The sequence below is a fragment of the Stenella coeruleoalba genome (assembly GCF_951394435.1).
Source record: "Stenella coeruleoalba genome assembly, chromosome: 5".
Lineage (NCBI taxonomy): Eukaryota > Metazoa > Chordata > Mammalia > Artiodactyla > Delphinidae > Stenella > Stenella coeruleoalba.
The window spans coordinates 46,256,869-46,274,766 of record NC_137150.1 but is presented as its reverse complement, the minus strand read 5'-3'; the positions used below and the strand labels follow the sequence as shown (position 1 = coordinate 46,274,766).

The 17,898-nt window shown below is 38.0% G+C and overlaps 1 protein-coding gene across 4 annotated transcripts in view; it reads left to right on the top strand.

Annotated features, from left to right (window-relative positions):
• The window catches only part of ZBBX (zinc finger B-box domain containing), a 111,578-nt gene extending 94,465 nt beyond the window's left edge, over positions 1-17,113 (top strand). For all 4 annotated transcript variants that reach the window (XM_079922371.1, XM_079922369.1, XM_079922370.1 and 1 more), the window contains 3 exons: positions 5,410-5,667; positions 14,754-14,892; positions 16,660-17,113. In XM_079922371.1, coding sequence (XP_079778497.1) covers positions 5,410-5,667; positions 14,754-14,892; positions 16,660-16,786 — 524 coding nt within the window. In that variant the 3' untranslated portion in view covers positions 16,787-17,113. The remainder of the gene's footprint in view (positions 1-5,409; positions 5,668-14,753; positions 14,893-16,659) is intronic.
• The last annotated feature ends 785 nt before the right edge of the window (positions 17,114-17,898 follow it).

The window sequence follows — 17,898 nt, the reverse complement described above, 5'->3', positions numbered from 1 at the left end:
AAAACCAAGAGTAGTCTTTATTCTTCTCAAAAACATAAATTTTACAGTCTTAGCTCCTTTCTGTAATAGTGTATTAGAGATTAATATTTTTAAAATGTAGCTCAGGATATGGCATATATTTTGAACAACGCTTATAAAATACATGCTGGGTTTCATTACACTTTCAGGAAAGAGTATATCTATACTAGATTTCGCATACTCCTCTTCTTGATTCGTATTATGATCACACAAAGCCATAAGATTGCTACTTGCTGCTCTGGTTAAGAAACCTCTGCTTTAAACCTGATGCTTAATATGTTGGCCCTGGAATCTTGATTTCAGTTCATTAACTCTATCTTCTAGCCAAAATAATTTCAAGATTTTCTATAGGATAACTCTTTCGACATATTGAATGCTCATTGCAGTATTTTCCTAGTGAGGGTATGCAGAGAATTTTGGCATGATTAAAATCAATAGTATTATTAGATCATTATTGTTATCCTAAAATACCTTCTGAAGTAGGTTTGCTTTGTGCTGAATTTCAGATGAAGTTGTAATAGATGACTGAGGAATTAAGGCAATTCAATACACGTGCTGAGTATGACAGCACTGTGCCGGGCCCTGGGAGAAAATGGTTGCATAAGGCACGTTCCCTGATCTTTGGGAGAAACACTTGACAAAGGGGACTGTTTGCCTTCGTCTAAAGGCCATCTTCAAGCTAGAAATTTAATTACATATGATTTGTCCAAATATGTAAGGTTTATATGTCTCTCTTGCCCTAAATCCTATGATTAAAACTACTTGGCTAGCTTAGATTCTTTCCATGTGCATTTATGTTGAGAACCTGTCAGATTTTAAAAGGTATTTTTTTTAGTGGAAAATCCATTCATTTATGATAAATGTTTTTTGGCTCTATAATTAGGAACCTATTCTCACATCAAAGTCTAGGGCAGCTTTAAATATTCTGACTGCTTCCTTCTGAGGCAGTCAAAGATACTTCTTAAAGTCACTATATATTGATTAAAAACAAGTTCACATGCATGCTATGAGAATTTGTTACTAAGACAAATTTTTTTTTTTTTTTGAAGATGTTGGGGGTAGGAGTTTATTAATTAATTTATTTATTTTTGCTGTGTTGGGTCTTCGTTTCTGTGCGAGGGCTTTCTCTAGTTGTGGCAAGCGGGGGCCACTCTTCATCGCTGTGCTCAGGCCTCTCACTGTCGCAGCCTTTCTTGTTGTGGAGCACAGGCTCCAGACATGCAGGCTCAGTAGTTGTGGCTCACGGGCCTAGTTGCTCCACAACATGTGGGATCTTCCCAGACCAGGGCCCGAACCATGTCCCCTGCATTGGCAGGCAGATTCTCAACCACTGCGCCATCAGTGAAGCCCAAGACAAATCTTTATATGTAAGTAGCCAAATGCCTTTAAGTATCAACTTAGAGTGATCAGTTGAAGTCAATAATTTACTATAAAAAACATTTGAAGGAGCACCTACTTGAGGCCTGGTGCTGGTGATATAAAATAAACCTTCTTCCCAGAAGCCCGAAAGCTTAGAGTCCAGTTCAAAGGCTCTCGAATGTGAGCATGAACATAATCACCTGGGAAACCTGTTGCAATGAGGATTTTTCATTGTCACTCTTAGAGATTCTGATTCATTAAGGCTGAGATAAGGTCCAGGAATTTGCATTTATTTTATCAACAATTCCATGTCATGCTGATGTAGATAGTCCAAAAATCATACTTGGAGAAAACTGCTGTTTAGACATGTAAATACATAAATTGTACCATATGTATTAATAATAAAAGGTTTATGAAAGAACCACGAGTAACATGCTTCTGGAGACTGATAGGTAACTAATAATAGTACATATGATCAGTCATAATAGAGGTAGATGCATGTGCAGTCTTTTAGGAATGGAGATAGTAAAATGATTGCTTTGCCATTGAAACATGTTGATATTTAAGATGTTAGAGAGTAGGTGACATTTCAGACAAATCTTAAAGCATTATTAAGACTTCCCAGTTAGAGGTGGAAAGAGATGCCTTTCTGGACAGAGATAGTGGCCTGAAATAAAAATGAAATTTTCCTGACTGTGCCACAAGTTACAGAAATCTTATGTTCTGAACTGATGCCAGTATATAAAGGAATTCCTCTTTCTGTAAGATTTTTAAGTTTGTGAATGTAAAAACATGATAGCTATGAAATACATGTGTGTTGAGCAGGAAGTCCATTGCTTCTCCCCACCCGCTGCCCAAACCTACTGCTCCCCGACTCCGACTTCCTATCTCTGTAATCTGAGGAAATTATAGATTAACACTGATCACAGTTATACTATAAATATAACAGAAGAAATTGTCCTTGGTATTAGCTCAATAATATAGGCTATGATTACTAATAAGACCAGTGAAATATTGGGAAAATAATGTAAAATGGTGCTTTGGGTTACATTAATGGGCATAAGAATGCCGATATATAAAAAATATTAATCACTCACTGAAGTCTTTAATACAATAGTAATTATTACTATTCTAAATAAAACATTAGAAGTGGATGAAACATAAGCAGAGCAACATGCTTTTTGCATACTGTTTCAATAACAAGTAGCATTCTGACCAAAGGACTCAATATTTTTTCCCTGGATAAAGGTCGCAAAACATTATTGTCTTTTGATATTCTTGCTCCACTGTGTAAATTACTGAGAATTTATACATTAAAAAATGTATTTTCTAAGAGTTCCTGAAACATATATGGGAATATTATTTACATTGGCAATGATAGCATAAGTTACTTCCAAAAGGAATTTCTTATGTTTTATAATCTACAAATTGGGCTTTAAAAAAAAATATGGGATGATCCCTTTAGTTGTGGCATTTTTCATTAGTGCCCATCTTAACTGGTTCTCTAATCTTAACCCTAGCAATAACACTAATAAGCTTATACAGGAAACACCAGAGGAAATGACATACCTAAATGAACAAAATAAAATCAAGGACCAACCTGAAGCCTCACTGTCTTTCTATGTTTTAGGTACTTTAAATTACACTTTGAGTATATGTCCAGTAAGAAAGATGGTCTGTCTCTTTGCTGTGTGCTAAGCATAAGTCTGATCCAACCCCAGTGTACTTGTTTTTTCTCAGCTGGGATCAATTAACCTCTAATACTGTAGCAGCCAGATGTTGTTATAAGAGTTCAGCAAGCGTTTGTACTCTCCTGAATTTTCTGAAGGGCATCTACATTATGTTAAATTTTTCTCACCTCATGTTTGCCTGTGTTGGCAGAAGTCCAGTTCTTCCTAATAACTTCTTTTGTTTGTTTATTTTTTAATATTTATTTATTTATTATTATTAGTCATCCATGTTATACACATCAGTGTATACATGTCAATCCCAATCTCCCAATTCATCCCACCCCCCCCACCCCCCCCCCCCCGCCGATTTCCCCCCTTGGTGTCCTTGTTTGTTTATTTTAATGAGTTTTAAATTCCTTTTAATTTTGACTGAGACATAGCACAATACAAATAGAAGGGTGTGGTTTTCTCCATAGATCTAGAAGTTTCTATTTATATAGCTGAATTACTGTTATACTCTCTGACCTTTACTTCCACCATTACTGTTCCTACTTCACTCTTGGGAATGGCAAATTTGTTTTTCTTGACGGCTATAAATAAAATATAGATTCCTTACATATTACAGGTAAAATCATTTCCAAATTCTAGTCATTAAAATAAATCTTAGGGATATTTACATTTATTTTTTAAAAAACATAGGCACGTTTTTGTCAGTTATTTTTCTTCAGAATTGTCTCTGACCACAAATAGACACAAAAAGGTCAGAATCTTAATTTATTCACAATTTCACTCCCACAAAAATTGTTTTCAAAATTGATTTCTGAAATGTTCATTAAAATTGGTGCCCTTTGGGACTTACCTTAGTCAGTTTTAATTGCTTAAATAATTACATACTGCATTAAGATTCTTCTTAGGGTAGTAGCTACCTTCAAAATAGATCTTTTAAGTTAAAAATAAAAGACAAACTCAAGAATCATTAACCGTTTAATACATGACAATTGCCTGTAGCCACCCTTCTAAATCTTACATTTTCCTTTGAGTCAATACAGTGGGCATAATGTTATATGGCATATGTTAAGTCAAATCATGACTTTTATGATAATGACAATAGCACTTCTTTAAAGAATCCAATATTTTACACAAAGGCAATTTATATTAAGGGAATGCAAGATTATCTTATAAATTATTTACATTTAATGTATATATATTTTACATCTTTATTGGCATATAATTGCTTTATATATACTTTATTGGAGTATAATTGCTTTACAATGGTGTGTTAGTTTCTGCTTTATAACAAAGTGAATCAGTTATACATACACATATGTTCCCATATCTCTTCCCTCTTGCGTCTCCCTCCCTCCTACCCTCCCTATCCCACCCCTCCAGGCGGTCACAAAGCACCGAACTGATCTCCCTATGCTATGCGGCTGCTTCCCACTAGCTAGCTATATTTATCTAAACCAGAACAATGATTCAGGATATTAAAAATATACCTGCACTATGCATTTCCAAATTTATGTCTTGAATATTCATTCCCTTGGCCTTTTTTAAAGAACCTTGTGAGCAGTACCAAATGATATATAGTTATGCTCTGTTAGTATGTTTTGAACGGATTATGTTTTCCTACTATGAAAGAAACACACATATTGAAGAAACCAACTAAGTCAACCTTTGAAATAGATCAAGATAAAGTGGTCACTACCCTACTGGAACAAAGTGATAACCTGACTCAGATCTGTGCTTCTGGAACTTTTCCACTGAAGCACCCTATAAAGTGGCTGAGAGTGAACTCATATTTAGCAAAATTAGAGATGTGTTCTCAATTTCTTTAAAGCCTGTGTTTTTCTAAAAGATTTTACATACTGGTCTATTTTGTCTCCATATCTGTTTTAATAGAAGAATGTTACACACCATCACATAAAATTGGTTCACTAGGAAGTGATACCATGTTTATCCTATCCTCTTACAAGGCACAGTGTGGCATTGTCCTAGAATTGAAGATACAGGGCACAGTGGTTGGCTATGGGATAGATGATAAGATTGGGGTGTTGAACTGTTGTGGAATTGACTGGGTTTACAGATGTTTTGTTTTAGTTAATATTAAAATTAGCTTGCCTTTCTCTGAATGTAGAAAAAATTTGGGAAGAATAACCCAGAAGTGTTCTTTATGACATAGGGAAAGTAATTCGGGATTCACAAATTGAGGTAAACCAAAATGGATGATAATCTAAAGTTCATTTTCTCGTAAACTCTGTTGCATGAATTTAGCTGTTCTAAGTTCAGGGGACTGGTCTTTTGTATCTTTAAGCACTCATTCAGAATTTTAAAAACAGTTGATTTAAATTTTTTTTTATTTTAGGCTGGACATCACAGAGACCTTCAACAGCAAATTTACCACTTTGCAACTCTGTGAAAAGAAGTTCCAGCCGCCTTTCCTCTTCTCATCCCTGGTCAAGAAATACAGCTGCTCGATCACTCTCTAGAGCTGCTTCTGAAATTTCAGAAATTGAATATATTGATGATACTGACCATGACGAGCCTTTCTTAGACGACACTGCTGATCAACAAACCTTAGACAGTTTGGAAAAAGAATTAAATGCACTGAGAAATCCTGCAGGTAATGCTATTTTTTCACCATAGACAACATTAACTCTGCCTTCCACCTGATTCTTCATATCATCTTCCAAGAAAACAAGCCTTTCCCTTCTCTTTTAACCATCAACCTTTGTGTCTGTTTTCTTGACTATCCCCCGATGTCACCCTGAAAATGTTATAAAACATGTGGGTGCCCAGCCATATCAGAGATAGTCCCCTTAGCTCACATAATACACAGTTAAATTGTGGCTTAAGGACCTTCATCCTTCATGCAGACATAAAAAAATTGTTTTTTCTCCTTCCTACAAACTCAGTGAGTGGCTAATCTCTGTTGCTTTATAAAAGCTGTTGCCCACCACACTTTGAGAAGTGAGCTGTTCAATCTTTTTTTTTTTTCCCCAGTACGCGGGCCTCTCACTGTAGTGGCCTCTCCCGTTGCGGAGCACAGGCTCCGGACGCACAGGCTCCGGACGCACAGGCTCAGCGGCCATGGCTTACGGGCCCAGCCACTCCGCGGCACGTGGGATCTTCCCGGACCGGGGCACGAACCCGTGTCCCCTGCATCGGCAGGCGGACTGTCAACCACTGCGCCACCAGGGAAGCCCTGTTAGATCTTTTGAAGCAGTGTTTCTCAAGTTTCAGTGTGTACGCAGATCCCCCGGTGGTCTTGTTAAAATGCAGATTCTGATTCTTATGTCTGGGATGGGGCCTGAGATTCTGCATTTTTATAAGACTTCCCAATTTTGAACCTTTTATTTTGATTCTTTTCTAGAAGTTTTGATTGTGGTATTCTGGAGAATGTCTGAGTTTTATCTTTATGGTCAATTGGCAAGTTAGCTAGATTAATTTAGTGGATCACAGTTCTTTTCCTCTGCGCTCAGTAGACATTTCTCCAGTGTCTTCTGTCCCTGGATATGGTGCTAGTTAGTCCTTTGGCATGGTTTTTCCATTTAAATTTTGTTTGGTTGAATTTAATTGTCAAATACTTCTTTCCCTCTGGTAGAGCTCATGGTAGCTCTATTACTGGAGTCCTGTCATGTTTGAGAATGCCTGCTACCTTTGTATTTGAATGGCAAATTGACTGCGGGTAATTTCCTTGGGTCACTTTTCTCTTCAACCTTGAACATACTGATTCATTGTCTCCTGGGTCTGAATTTGCTGTGAAATAGTCTGAGGTCTCCAATTTTTTACTTCACCCTCTCTCTTGCATGTGACTTGGCTTCTTTCCTGACTGGATGTTAGAAGAACGTCTTAATCTTTGAAATTCAGTTACCTGACCAGGATTATATTTCAGTGTCAGTAATTCAGCATTCTTTTTTTTTTTTTTTGCAGTATATGGGCCTCTCACTGTTGTGGCCTCTCCCGTTGCGGAGCACAGGCTCCGGACGTGCAGGCTCAGTGGCCATGGCTCATGGGCCCAGCCGCTCTGCGGCATGTGAGATCTTCCCGGACAGGGGCACCAACCCATGTCCCCTGCATCAGCAGGCGGATTCTCAACCACTGCGCCACCAGGGAAGCCCAGTTATTCAGCATTCTTAAAGTGCTTAAGTTCCTCCTTATTTTCAGAGAAATTGTCTGCTATTGTATATTTGAGTTGCTTTTCTGTTCCATTTGGCTTTCTCCTGCTGAGACCTGTTTTGTCTATGTTGGATCTTCTTACATTTTCTTCAACTGTTTTAACCTGTTTTTATCTTCCTTTGCATTTACTGACATCTTCTATGTCAGAATTTCAATTTTCAGCTGGTTTTAGTCCATTCTTTATTGATTGACTTAATAAATTAGCCCTTTACAGGTATTGCTTTGACTATTTTTGGTAATTTTTACTTTGATATAATTTCAGATTTACAGATAATTTGCAAGAACACAAGAATAGTACAAGGAACTGCCATATACACTTTACCCAGTTCACCACCTGTTTGTCTCTTACCTCATTTGCATATATGTACACACAAACACAACACTGTTTCTGAACCATTTGAGAAGTTATAAACATCACGACCCTTTTCTAAAAAATACTTCAGTGTATTTTCCACGAACAACAACATTTTCTTATATAACCATGGTACAATGATCAAAATCAGGAAATCTAACAATGATACACTATAATTCTCTAATCCACAGTGCGTGTCTAATGTTTTCAAATTGTCTCAGTGATGTTCATTATAGCTTGTTTTTTTCTGGTGCAAGATCCAGTCCAGGAACAAGCGATCATTTAATTTATTATCCTTTTTGATGTCTGACATGTTGTTGTTTGATCTTTGATATTAGTTTTATTCTTTTTAAAAATGTCATTTTCATTATTTCTTCTGTAGCGCAAGGACTTATGGGGGAGTTTTGTTATGGTCTTGATCTGTCATCTACCAGATTGGTCTTTCATTTAATCATTCTTTGTGTGCTGTGGATTCTTGGATTCCAGTTTGTTTGCATAACTAGTTGCTGTCAGTTCCATGTATCTTACTTGCTCACATGCATTGTGGGTGGCTTTGCTCATATCTTCTGTCTTTTCTGATATAGTGAGACTGCATTCTCCCTGAAACTCTCTCCACCTGTACTGAGATGTGTTAATCTTCTCTTTGGAGCTACTATTTGGGGGTTGGCTGTTGCACTCTTTTCTGTATCCTGCTGGCTCAAAGGCACAGGAAGGATACATGAAGGACTGGGGAGTTTAACCTCTTTTGTTGGAGGATCTGGGCTCTTTTGTCTTTTTTTTTTGGATTTTATTAAACACCAAACTTTATTGGACCTGATTTCAAGTGTGTTCTGTCCCTGGGGGGACACCTGCAAGTTTGCAATTTTCTTGCCTCTGCTGAGATCTTCTGGTGGATGTTTTAGGGCTTAAAAATATTTATAATGTTTTCTCCTTACTTCCCCTTCACCCACTTTTCTCTAAATCTGCGTGGTATTAGTGAGACTTGTCAGCACCTTAGATGACTCTCCTTTTCCTGTTACTAGTTTGTGTGCTTACTGGGTGGGGAGGGGAGGGGGTGGACAGCAGTAGCCCCCAGCTCTACCTGAATGAATCTTCTGTTTATTCCTTTGGTTGTCCCTTGTCAACGTTTATTATGTGAACTTGTACCTCTTCCTTTGGTTCTTTTTATGATTTTATTTTATTTTTTATTTTTCTGCTTTTTCCATTCATTTCATTAGGGGTTGGGGGAGGAGAGATTGTGGTCCATCTTTACCTGTCATTCATTTGCCTGACTCCACATTACTAAAAATCAAATGGAAATATCCTTGGAGGTAATTCTCACATTAAAAGCCAGTTCTAAAATGAAGCATGTCAGGTCTGAACTGGATCAAAAGGATAATCATACAATTTTAAATCAGAAGGTGAAAAGTTTTTTAATTTTGATAAATTGATAAGTTCCATTTTTTACAAATGAAATATTTTAAAAACAGTAGTCTTTCTTTGTTTCTAACCTCTCAGCTTTTCCATTTCCTCTGTCAGGTTTGTCCTTACATGCTTCACTTTTTCTCCGTGTCACTCATTTCCTCGTACTCCAACACCAATATTTTCACTAGAATACATAACTTTTCATATATAAAAGCAAGCACCCACTATGTAGCCTGTGAACCGCCAGGGCTTTCTGATAGTTCAGGAGCAGAATGCAATCACTTATACACACTCTACCCAGGAACAGCTCTCTTTCTATCTGGGAAGACTGGCCTTGGATGAGTGCACAGCTTTGGAGACACTCACCTGGAGCTGAGGAAGGAAGAGGACAGCACATCAGCTGAATCGTCCCAACAGTCAGTGAGGGGACAGATGCTATGGTGCAATCAGGCCCTACTCTAGAAAATTCACTGATTCAGCACAGGCTTTTGTGTTCTGTTCAGCATCACTGGGCAGAAAAATTCCACCTACATGTCACTACCCATGGTGCATTCTGGAAAAACTTCATGAGGTCTGGTGTCACACAGACACAGCTACACAATTGGACTCTTAAGCAAATATATATGAGTTCGCACCCCTGTGAAACCTGCCTTTTTGTGAGCAGCAGACCTTCTGACTTGTTTTCTGTTAGCTCTAGGATAGATACATCCACTTCCTCTAAGTTCTAGGAAAAGAGCCAAGGAGCCTGGAGAAGAAAAGACACAAAATAACTATAATACATCGAGTAGTTTCTCCTTTGACTCTGATTGCTGAAGCTGACAGTAGAGCCATTTCAAAAGGAGGTGGGGCCGGCAGGGGGCTAGGGATGTGTGCGCGCACGCGCACATGTATGCAGGTTGCAGATACAACTTCCTGCTGAATCAGGAGACAAGGGGCAGCAAGGCAGGTGGTTGAGAATCAGGCTCTGGGGCCAGGGGTCCAGCTCTGAAACTCTGAAATTCCTACCTTCTTGACATTGGGCAAATTACTTTCTTAAACTCACGCTGCATCCGTTTCCATGTATGAAAGATGAGTATGATAATAGGCCCTATCATAAAATTGTTCAGTGATTGAATTTGAGTACGGGTATATATTAAATATTATGTTTATAAAAATTTTCTCTCTCCACACACATACATGCACACACACATGCATTTTAACATTTAAGTGCCCAGCACATAGTCTGTCCTGATTTTACTGTTAAATTATATAAGAAACCCATGGGTGGTGCTTTTGACATACAGTAAGGTATGGTGCACTTGACAAGTCCAGTTTTTAGTCAAAAACATATAAAAGCTGTTTCTATTCTAGAACTATGTTTTTTTCTGGGCACTTTGAGGATTATAGTTAGCTATAGTTCAGGCTGTATTTTTACTCCCTCCACAAATATCTTTGTAAATAACACTATAGTCACTCCCTTAATGAACTCAACATACCAGTATAATTTACTTACCAAGGCATTTTTTCAGTTTTGGGATATTGTTATAGCCTGAAGAATTTGGAAATATCAGAAGATATGCATTACGAGAAAGTATCAGTAATAATACACAGTAAAGCATTCATCTTTTCAATAGGTAAAAATGATTCATTTGTTTTAAACTCATTCTGATTTGCGGTTTAAGAGTTTTTGTGGGGCTTCCCTGGTGGCGCAGTGGTTGAGAGTCCGCCTGCTGATGCAGAGGACACGGGTTCGTGCCCCGGTCCGGGAAGATGCCGCGGAGCGGCTGGGCTCGTGAGCCATGGCCACTGAGCCTGCGCGTCCAGAGCCTGTGCTCTGCAACGGGAGAGGCCACAACAGTGAGAGGCCCGCGTAACGCAAAAAAAAAAAAAGAGTTTTTGTGGTCCTTACATTTCCATGGCAATCTTATGCTTCTACGAGCCCAAAGGTACTGAGCCAAGTAATTAAAGAGAGGAAGGAAAAGACTTTTTCTTAAACAAGAAAGAATAAAAATCTACCTGATACTAGCAGATGTAGCCATACTGCCTGTGAAGTAAAAGAGTGAGGCAGTAGTTTCCTGAGTAATTAAAAGTTTGACCATCAAGTAAGATATTAAACTGTAAAAGGGCTAATCAGGATTTATAGTTAGCTAATTAACTAGATAACCCTTGTAAAGACAGTCAGGTTAAGTTGGGTTAGAATGGCAGTCTGTTTGCTTTAGGGCATCTGAATTTTGGAAAAAAAAATTGAGTGACACATAAAAGTGAAAGTCAACATACTAAATACATTGTGATGTAAGGAATATGAAACCATTCAGTGAGTAGTAATAATCACTGTTTGTTCTTCCATGAAATGTTGCTCCATTTGATCTTCACAGCTACCCCGTGAGGTAGATGGGGCCGGTGCTGCTTTTAGTCCCCCCTGTGTGGCTACAGTAACTGAGACTCTGGATGGGGCAGTAACTGCCTCCCCTGGGTGCTCAGAAGCCCCCCGGCACAAACCCAGGCAAGTCTGCCCTACATTCCTTTGTCTTACCACTAGACCACAGTGCCACTTAAACAGTGTGAAATCCTTCCTTCAAATCACTATTGTGATCACTTGAGAGGGAGAGGGTGTGGGCAGACTGAAGGCAAAGGAGAGAAGGGGTGGAGGATAAAGAAAGCAAGACAGTGGGTGAGGAGGAAGACGCTGGCGGGCTGGGCACAGGCTCACAGCTTACAGGGCGAGGGTCCTGGTTGTCACACCTCCCGAACATTGGGGTGTCCTTTGTATGTGTATCTAGTTCTTGTTTTTGTTGTTGTTGGTGAATTCCTTATTGGGAAATAGCCTGTCTGCTTTGTTTTTGTTCTTTGAAGTTTTTAACCTGTTTCTTGGTCCTGCCTTTCTTCTTTACTTCTTTTTTTTTTTAACAGCTTTATTGGAGTATAATTGCTTTACATTGTTGTGTTAGTTGCTGCTGTATAACAAAGTGAATCAGCTATATGTATACATACATCCCCATATTCATATGTGTTTATTTCCCCGTAGAATAAAGTTTTATGTACATGTTTTAAATGACCTGAGTTTTAGAAATACACTGTAGAACTTTGTATTTAGTCAATTTTCCTCCTTGGCCATTCTTTATTATTGCATTTAAGAGATTCTTCAGTGATCAGAGAACATACACTCTTACTCCAGGGATAGAAAAGATTTAATTTCAGTCCACTCCTCAACAATCAGCTGACTTGACCGTTATAAAGTAAAATCTCCAATGTAAGCATCAATGCAGTCTTCCTTGGTCCTGTATGAGGAAAATCAGAAGACTTAGGTTTTTGTACGGTTGACCTCTTAGGTTTTAATGCTAACCTGCAGTAGGGTTTTTGTTAGCAGTTTTATTTTTCTCTGCCTTGAAAGTCAAGTGATGTCACCTTTGTTCCTGCTAACTTCACAAGGTATTCTGAAATATAATTTTGAGAATAAATAATTTTACAAAAATAGTCTCATCCTATTTGCACAATTTGAATTAGCTCTGCACTCATTCAGTTAGGACTCAGATGCCTAACAGAGGTTGAATATCTCTCCTGGTGGGATTCCTTAGATCTAAGTATCACCATTGGGTTTTAGCACTGTGGTTCTACCAATTCCAAATTCTGAATTGACTGCTTTCCCACGGGTAACATTCTCTATCACTGGGGTATGTGAAGGGACCTTGCCTGCCTGTTTTCTTTCATCTTGTGGAAAAATAGGAGAGAAGATAGTAACCTAATGCTAAAGAATTAGATTCTGGAACATAGTGATTTATTATTTCGGTGAGCTAAAAGAGCTTAGGTTGAGTTCCAGTTCTTCTGTTATGTAGTTACATGACTTTGAATAAGTTATCAATCCCCGGTGGGCCCTCAATTTCCTAATCTCCAGCAAGTGGGGATGGGACAAAAATTTTAGCTGAGGAATCTTTTGTTTTTCTCAAAGTTAATCTTATAGAGAGTTCCCAAACATAAACGAGACCAGGGAAAGCTGTCCTGCTTGCTTTGGGGTGGCGTTGGGAGCCGCAGCCTTATCCCTCAGCCTACTGAATTTCTCCACGTATTGTAATTTAGAAGTCACTGGGATTTTAAAGACACTTTCAGTCGTAAATGTATTGAGCTCTATCTTGCAGGAGGAATAATCTAAGTTACCTTCTGTAGGGGAAGCTCTGCTTGCTTAAAAACTTCAAGTTGGGCTTCCCTGGTGGCACAGTTGTTGAGAGTCCGCCTGCCGATGCAGGGGATGCGGGTTCGTGCCTCTGTCCGGGAGGATCCCACATGCCGTGGAGCGGCTGGGCCCGTGAGCCATGGCCGCTGAGGCTGCGCGTCTGGAGCCTGTGCTCCGCAACAGGAGAGGCCACAACAGTGAGAGGCCCGCGTACAACAACAACAAAAACACAAAAAACTTCAAGTTATTTCTAACCAGCCCCCCACCACAAAAGTATCTTTTGTCAAGTGTATAATACTCGTAGTTTGGTGTTTGGTCCTTCTGATCTTGGTGCTTTCATAAGAGTGAAGGGAGGAACAGCAGCCAGTAGTTTTAAGTTTTAAAAGTCTCCATAACATAACCTCATGTATAAGTTAGATGGCTCTTACAACTTTATCAATGACAAAACGAGGGCATTATGACCTAACATAGCAATTGTATTTATTTCTATACTTGACTTTTTGGTAGTTCATATAAGGATATGTTTGCTTATTTAGCTTGTACTATTTGTCCTTACTCAGGCTGAATCACTGGCCAGATTCATGAAAATGAAGAAGATTTAAGGCTTCACCCCTTTCACATACACATGGCTATTACCTACCCAAACAAAGCAAGGAGGTCTAAAAAGAAAGGGTAGCTTTTCCAAGACTAACCATTGCCTCAGACTGTGTGTGGGCAAACCTTTTAATTCTTAGAAGATAAAAAGATATAATAAAGTATTTAACATTCAGGCAAGTTTAGGAGTTGCCCAGTATTGTAACTTTAAAGAGGCTCACTTGATTTTCTTTGGAATTTGGGGAATTTTCAGGGCATTTGACACTTAAAATGTCAAAAAATCAAAATTCGTATACTAAAAAATCAATGTGGCTGGGTAAAGTAAGTCAGATAGAGGAAGGCAAATACTGTCTATACTACACTATCCAAAACTATACAAATATCACTTCTGTGTGGACCCAGAAAAAGCCAAAATCATAGAAACAGAGAAAAGTGGTGGTTACCAGGAGAGGATAGTGGGAGAAATGGGGAGATGTTAGTCAAACAGTATAAACTTATAAGATGAATAAGTTACAAGATGAATAACTTCTGGGCATCTAATGTACAGCATAGTGATTATAGTTAGTAATACTGTATTGTATACTTGAAAGTTGCTAGGAGAGAAGATCTTAAATGTTCTCACCACAAAAAAGAAATGGGAGTTATGTGGAATGATGGAGGTATAAACTAACACTATAGTGGTAATCATTTTACAATATTTGTGTCTCTAATCAACACACTGTTGTATACCTTAAACTTACACAATGTTACATGTCAATTGTATCTCAAAAAAGCTGAAAAAATTGGGAAATTTGCTAAAAATAAATCAGTGTGATTAACGTGATGATACCCATGCCCTCATTTGGAATCTCAGATCAAACATACCTCACATTCAGCCCACCCCACCAATACTAAAAAGTTGAGGTGATTGAAAATCTGTACTGACCGTCTTTGTACTGCTTGTAGTTTACTTTGAGTAAACTTCCAGCACCATATGCTGTACATGTGTTTCTTGAATTTATGTGTTGACAATGCATGAAATAAAATATTTCAGATCCTTCAGAAAAACTTTACAGCCTAACCTCAGAAGAGTTATCGGCCTTCAACAACCATTCGCTGAATACAAGTCAGACTACCCAGAATTTCCGTAAGAGCTCACGTGCGAGGGACCCATGTGGAGTTGAGGAACAGAGGTAGGTTAAATCTGCAGCTTATATGTACAGACAGTGCATAATAAAATTTTTGACAAGCCCCACCTCGTTATCTTTACTACAAAAAGAAAGATTGTCCTCATGTGTGTACTTTATATGTCCATTCTTTGTAAAATGTTTAGGTCCTTTGCTGACCTATTATCAGGATTTAGTGAAAGGCTTATGAAGTTCTTACTTTAACGTGAAGAGATAATTCTCTGCTACACAATGTGTGTCAGGAAAATGAAAAAACATTTGGAATTTAATAATCCTTCAGCATTTCTTCTTATATTGAAAAACAGTTGCCTTGCTTGCATTCATTAACTTACTGAATTTCAACACTTTGCGTTAATAGCCTCTTACTCAATGTATAGAATGGAATATTGAGAAGTCTCCTTGAAATCAAGCCTAGATCATTAATGATAGCATATTTTAATCTGTATAACTTCATTGTTTCCTTACATAAGAACATTTATTTAGAGATGGTGATCTGTTTATAAGGAACATGGGTTATACTAATAAATCTTCAGAAAAGTAGTCTATCATATCAGGCTACTTTTGACTTACTGGAATTCCCTGAAAAAGGAAGAGGGATTCTTCTAAAAAGACTGAGATAAATGTAAAATAAAAATCCCTTGACTTGTAAATTCCTTTGATTGGTTGAAGTCTAATATTGCAGTAAAAGGGAATCAAGAGTCCATTACTTTGTCTTTCTGAAGGAGGAAATCATTTAGCTGTGGTCCGAGGATTTTTGCATTTCTAACACCACGAATATATTTTTTTAAGGGATCAATGTAAAGTTGCTATTTTTTCCCTAAAAAAGTCATTAAGAACAAAGTAACTAAACCAACTTCATGCTCTCACCACCATTTCATAAAAGGAAAGACATTTAGTACTAAATATAAAGAGAATATACTAATAGAATAAAGCACAGTTCTTTAAAATGAAAAATTTCATGAAAAAGTTATTACCTTGTCCTTCTTTTCTCAGACCAGTGAAAACTTTTTTTTTTTTTTTTTTAATCACAGTTAGATATGAACTGGTCCACCAACAAGAGTTTAGGAAATGCTGGTTTAGCCTGTGTTGGGCATAAAATCCAAAGAAGAGTTCTATCTGTCACAGGGTGAACTATTATATATTATTTAGTAGCATACATCGGCTGAAATTCTAGATAACTTGGACCAAAATATCTGAACTATGCAGGCTCCTCTCTGTTCCCCCATTCTACGTCTTTCCCCAAATTTCAGACAGCAACACACTAGAGTTTCCACGAGTTCCTTTCCACCATAAAATAAAATAACTATATAATTGCTGTTCTGGATTTTGGCTTTGGCATATCTTGACTGGCTATCCACATAGTCCTCATTTACCGCACCCAAAAGAGGTGATTTATCTGGCAGTCTACTCACTGGGATTCTGTTAAAGAGCCAATGTAATGATGAATGTTCTTAACGATGACCCGGAGGCTCTGTAAGTTTGTGAAGTACCTTCTGAATCATCAATGAACGACACAACAAGAGACCATAAAATCTTCTCTCCTTGGTTCCACTGTGGCTTTATTTCTTGGGAGAGGGAGAATGATGGGGATCTCTCACTACAAGGAGGCTTGGTGTATTGGGCACATCGAAAATTATGGTCTCAGTCTAAGACAGCCCCCTCACGTCTGCCTGCCTCCGCTGACTTCAGCGTGTATAGTATTGATCAGAAGATAAATGAAGAGCTGAAACCTGGTTCTGTATATTGTGTATTGATCTTTTCATGTATTTCCAGCTCTTCTGAAAAAGATACTGAAATCCAGTCCTCGCTGACAGTTTCTGAAAGCAGTACGGATGAGGAGGAAGATGATTTTCTTGACGAGCAACATGTCATTACACTCTCGTGGTCAAAGAGTACCTAATGATCATTTGTTCATTACTTTTTCCATTTTGCACCCAGAATAAAGCGAACAACTGAAAAAAGTAATCAAGTGATTACGTGTCCAGGTGCTGGAGATTTTTTTTTTTTTTTTTTTTTTTTTGTGGTACACGGGCCTCTCACTGTAGTGGCCTCTCCCGTTGCGGAGCACAGGCTCCGGACGCGCAGGCTCAGCGGCCATGGCTCACGGGCCCAGCCGCTCCGCGGCATGTAGGATCTTCCCGGACCGGGGCACGAACCCGTGTCCCCTGCATCGGCAGGCGGACTCTCAACCGCTGTGCCACCGGGGAAGCCCTGGAGATCTTGATGATTGTCTCTGATACTTCAAGGTTTGCAGACTAATAAAAGTTAGTGAAATTACAAGTTTAAGGGCTTTTTCTTCCAAATGGTATATTGTATGTCAAATACTAATCTATATCGCAGATCATATTAGTAAAATTTAGTGAAATTTAAAAAGTAAGTGGCGGGGGGTGGCGGTGGTGTGATGAATTGGGAGATTGGGGTTGACATATATACACTAATACGTATAAAATAGATAACTAATAACCTGCTGTATAAAAAAATAAATAAAATTAAATTAAAAAAAGGAAATTGATAAAAAGTAAGTTATAACTATGTCTCTAAGAACTTATCATAAGATGATACATGATTATCTTTTTAAAATTAATTAACTAATTATTTTTATTGAAGTACATTTGATATATAATATTATATAAATTAGTAAATGATTATCTTTAAAGTAACACTAATTGTTAAATTACATTTTAAATAATTATGTCATCAATGTACATTTGATGGCCAAGTTATACTTGGTAGTATCATTAATTGAGCCTGGAATCCATTTTTTACTTTGGTGATTACAGCTTTTTTTTTTTTTTTCTATTGGTGTTTTTGACATTTATAGAAGTTCTGGTAACATCAAAAGTTTCTGCTGGAAGAGAAAAAGGGGACCTAAAATAAAGTGGACATAATACTTGCCATTCTCTGTTCTAGTAAAACACAGAAAAGATTCCCTAAGTATCTTATTTGGGGAGGGTCAGTGTGAAGGTTAATTTTTTGTGTCAACTTGGCCAGGCTAAGGTACTCAGATATTTG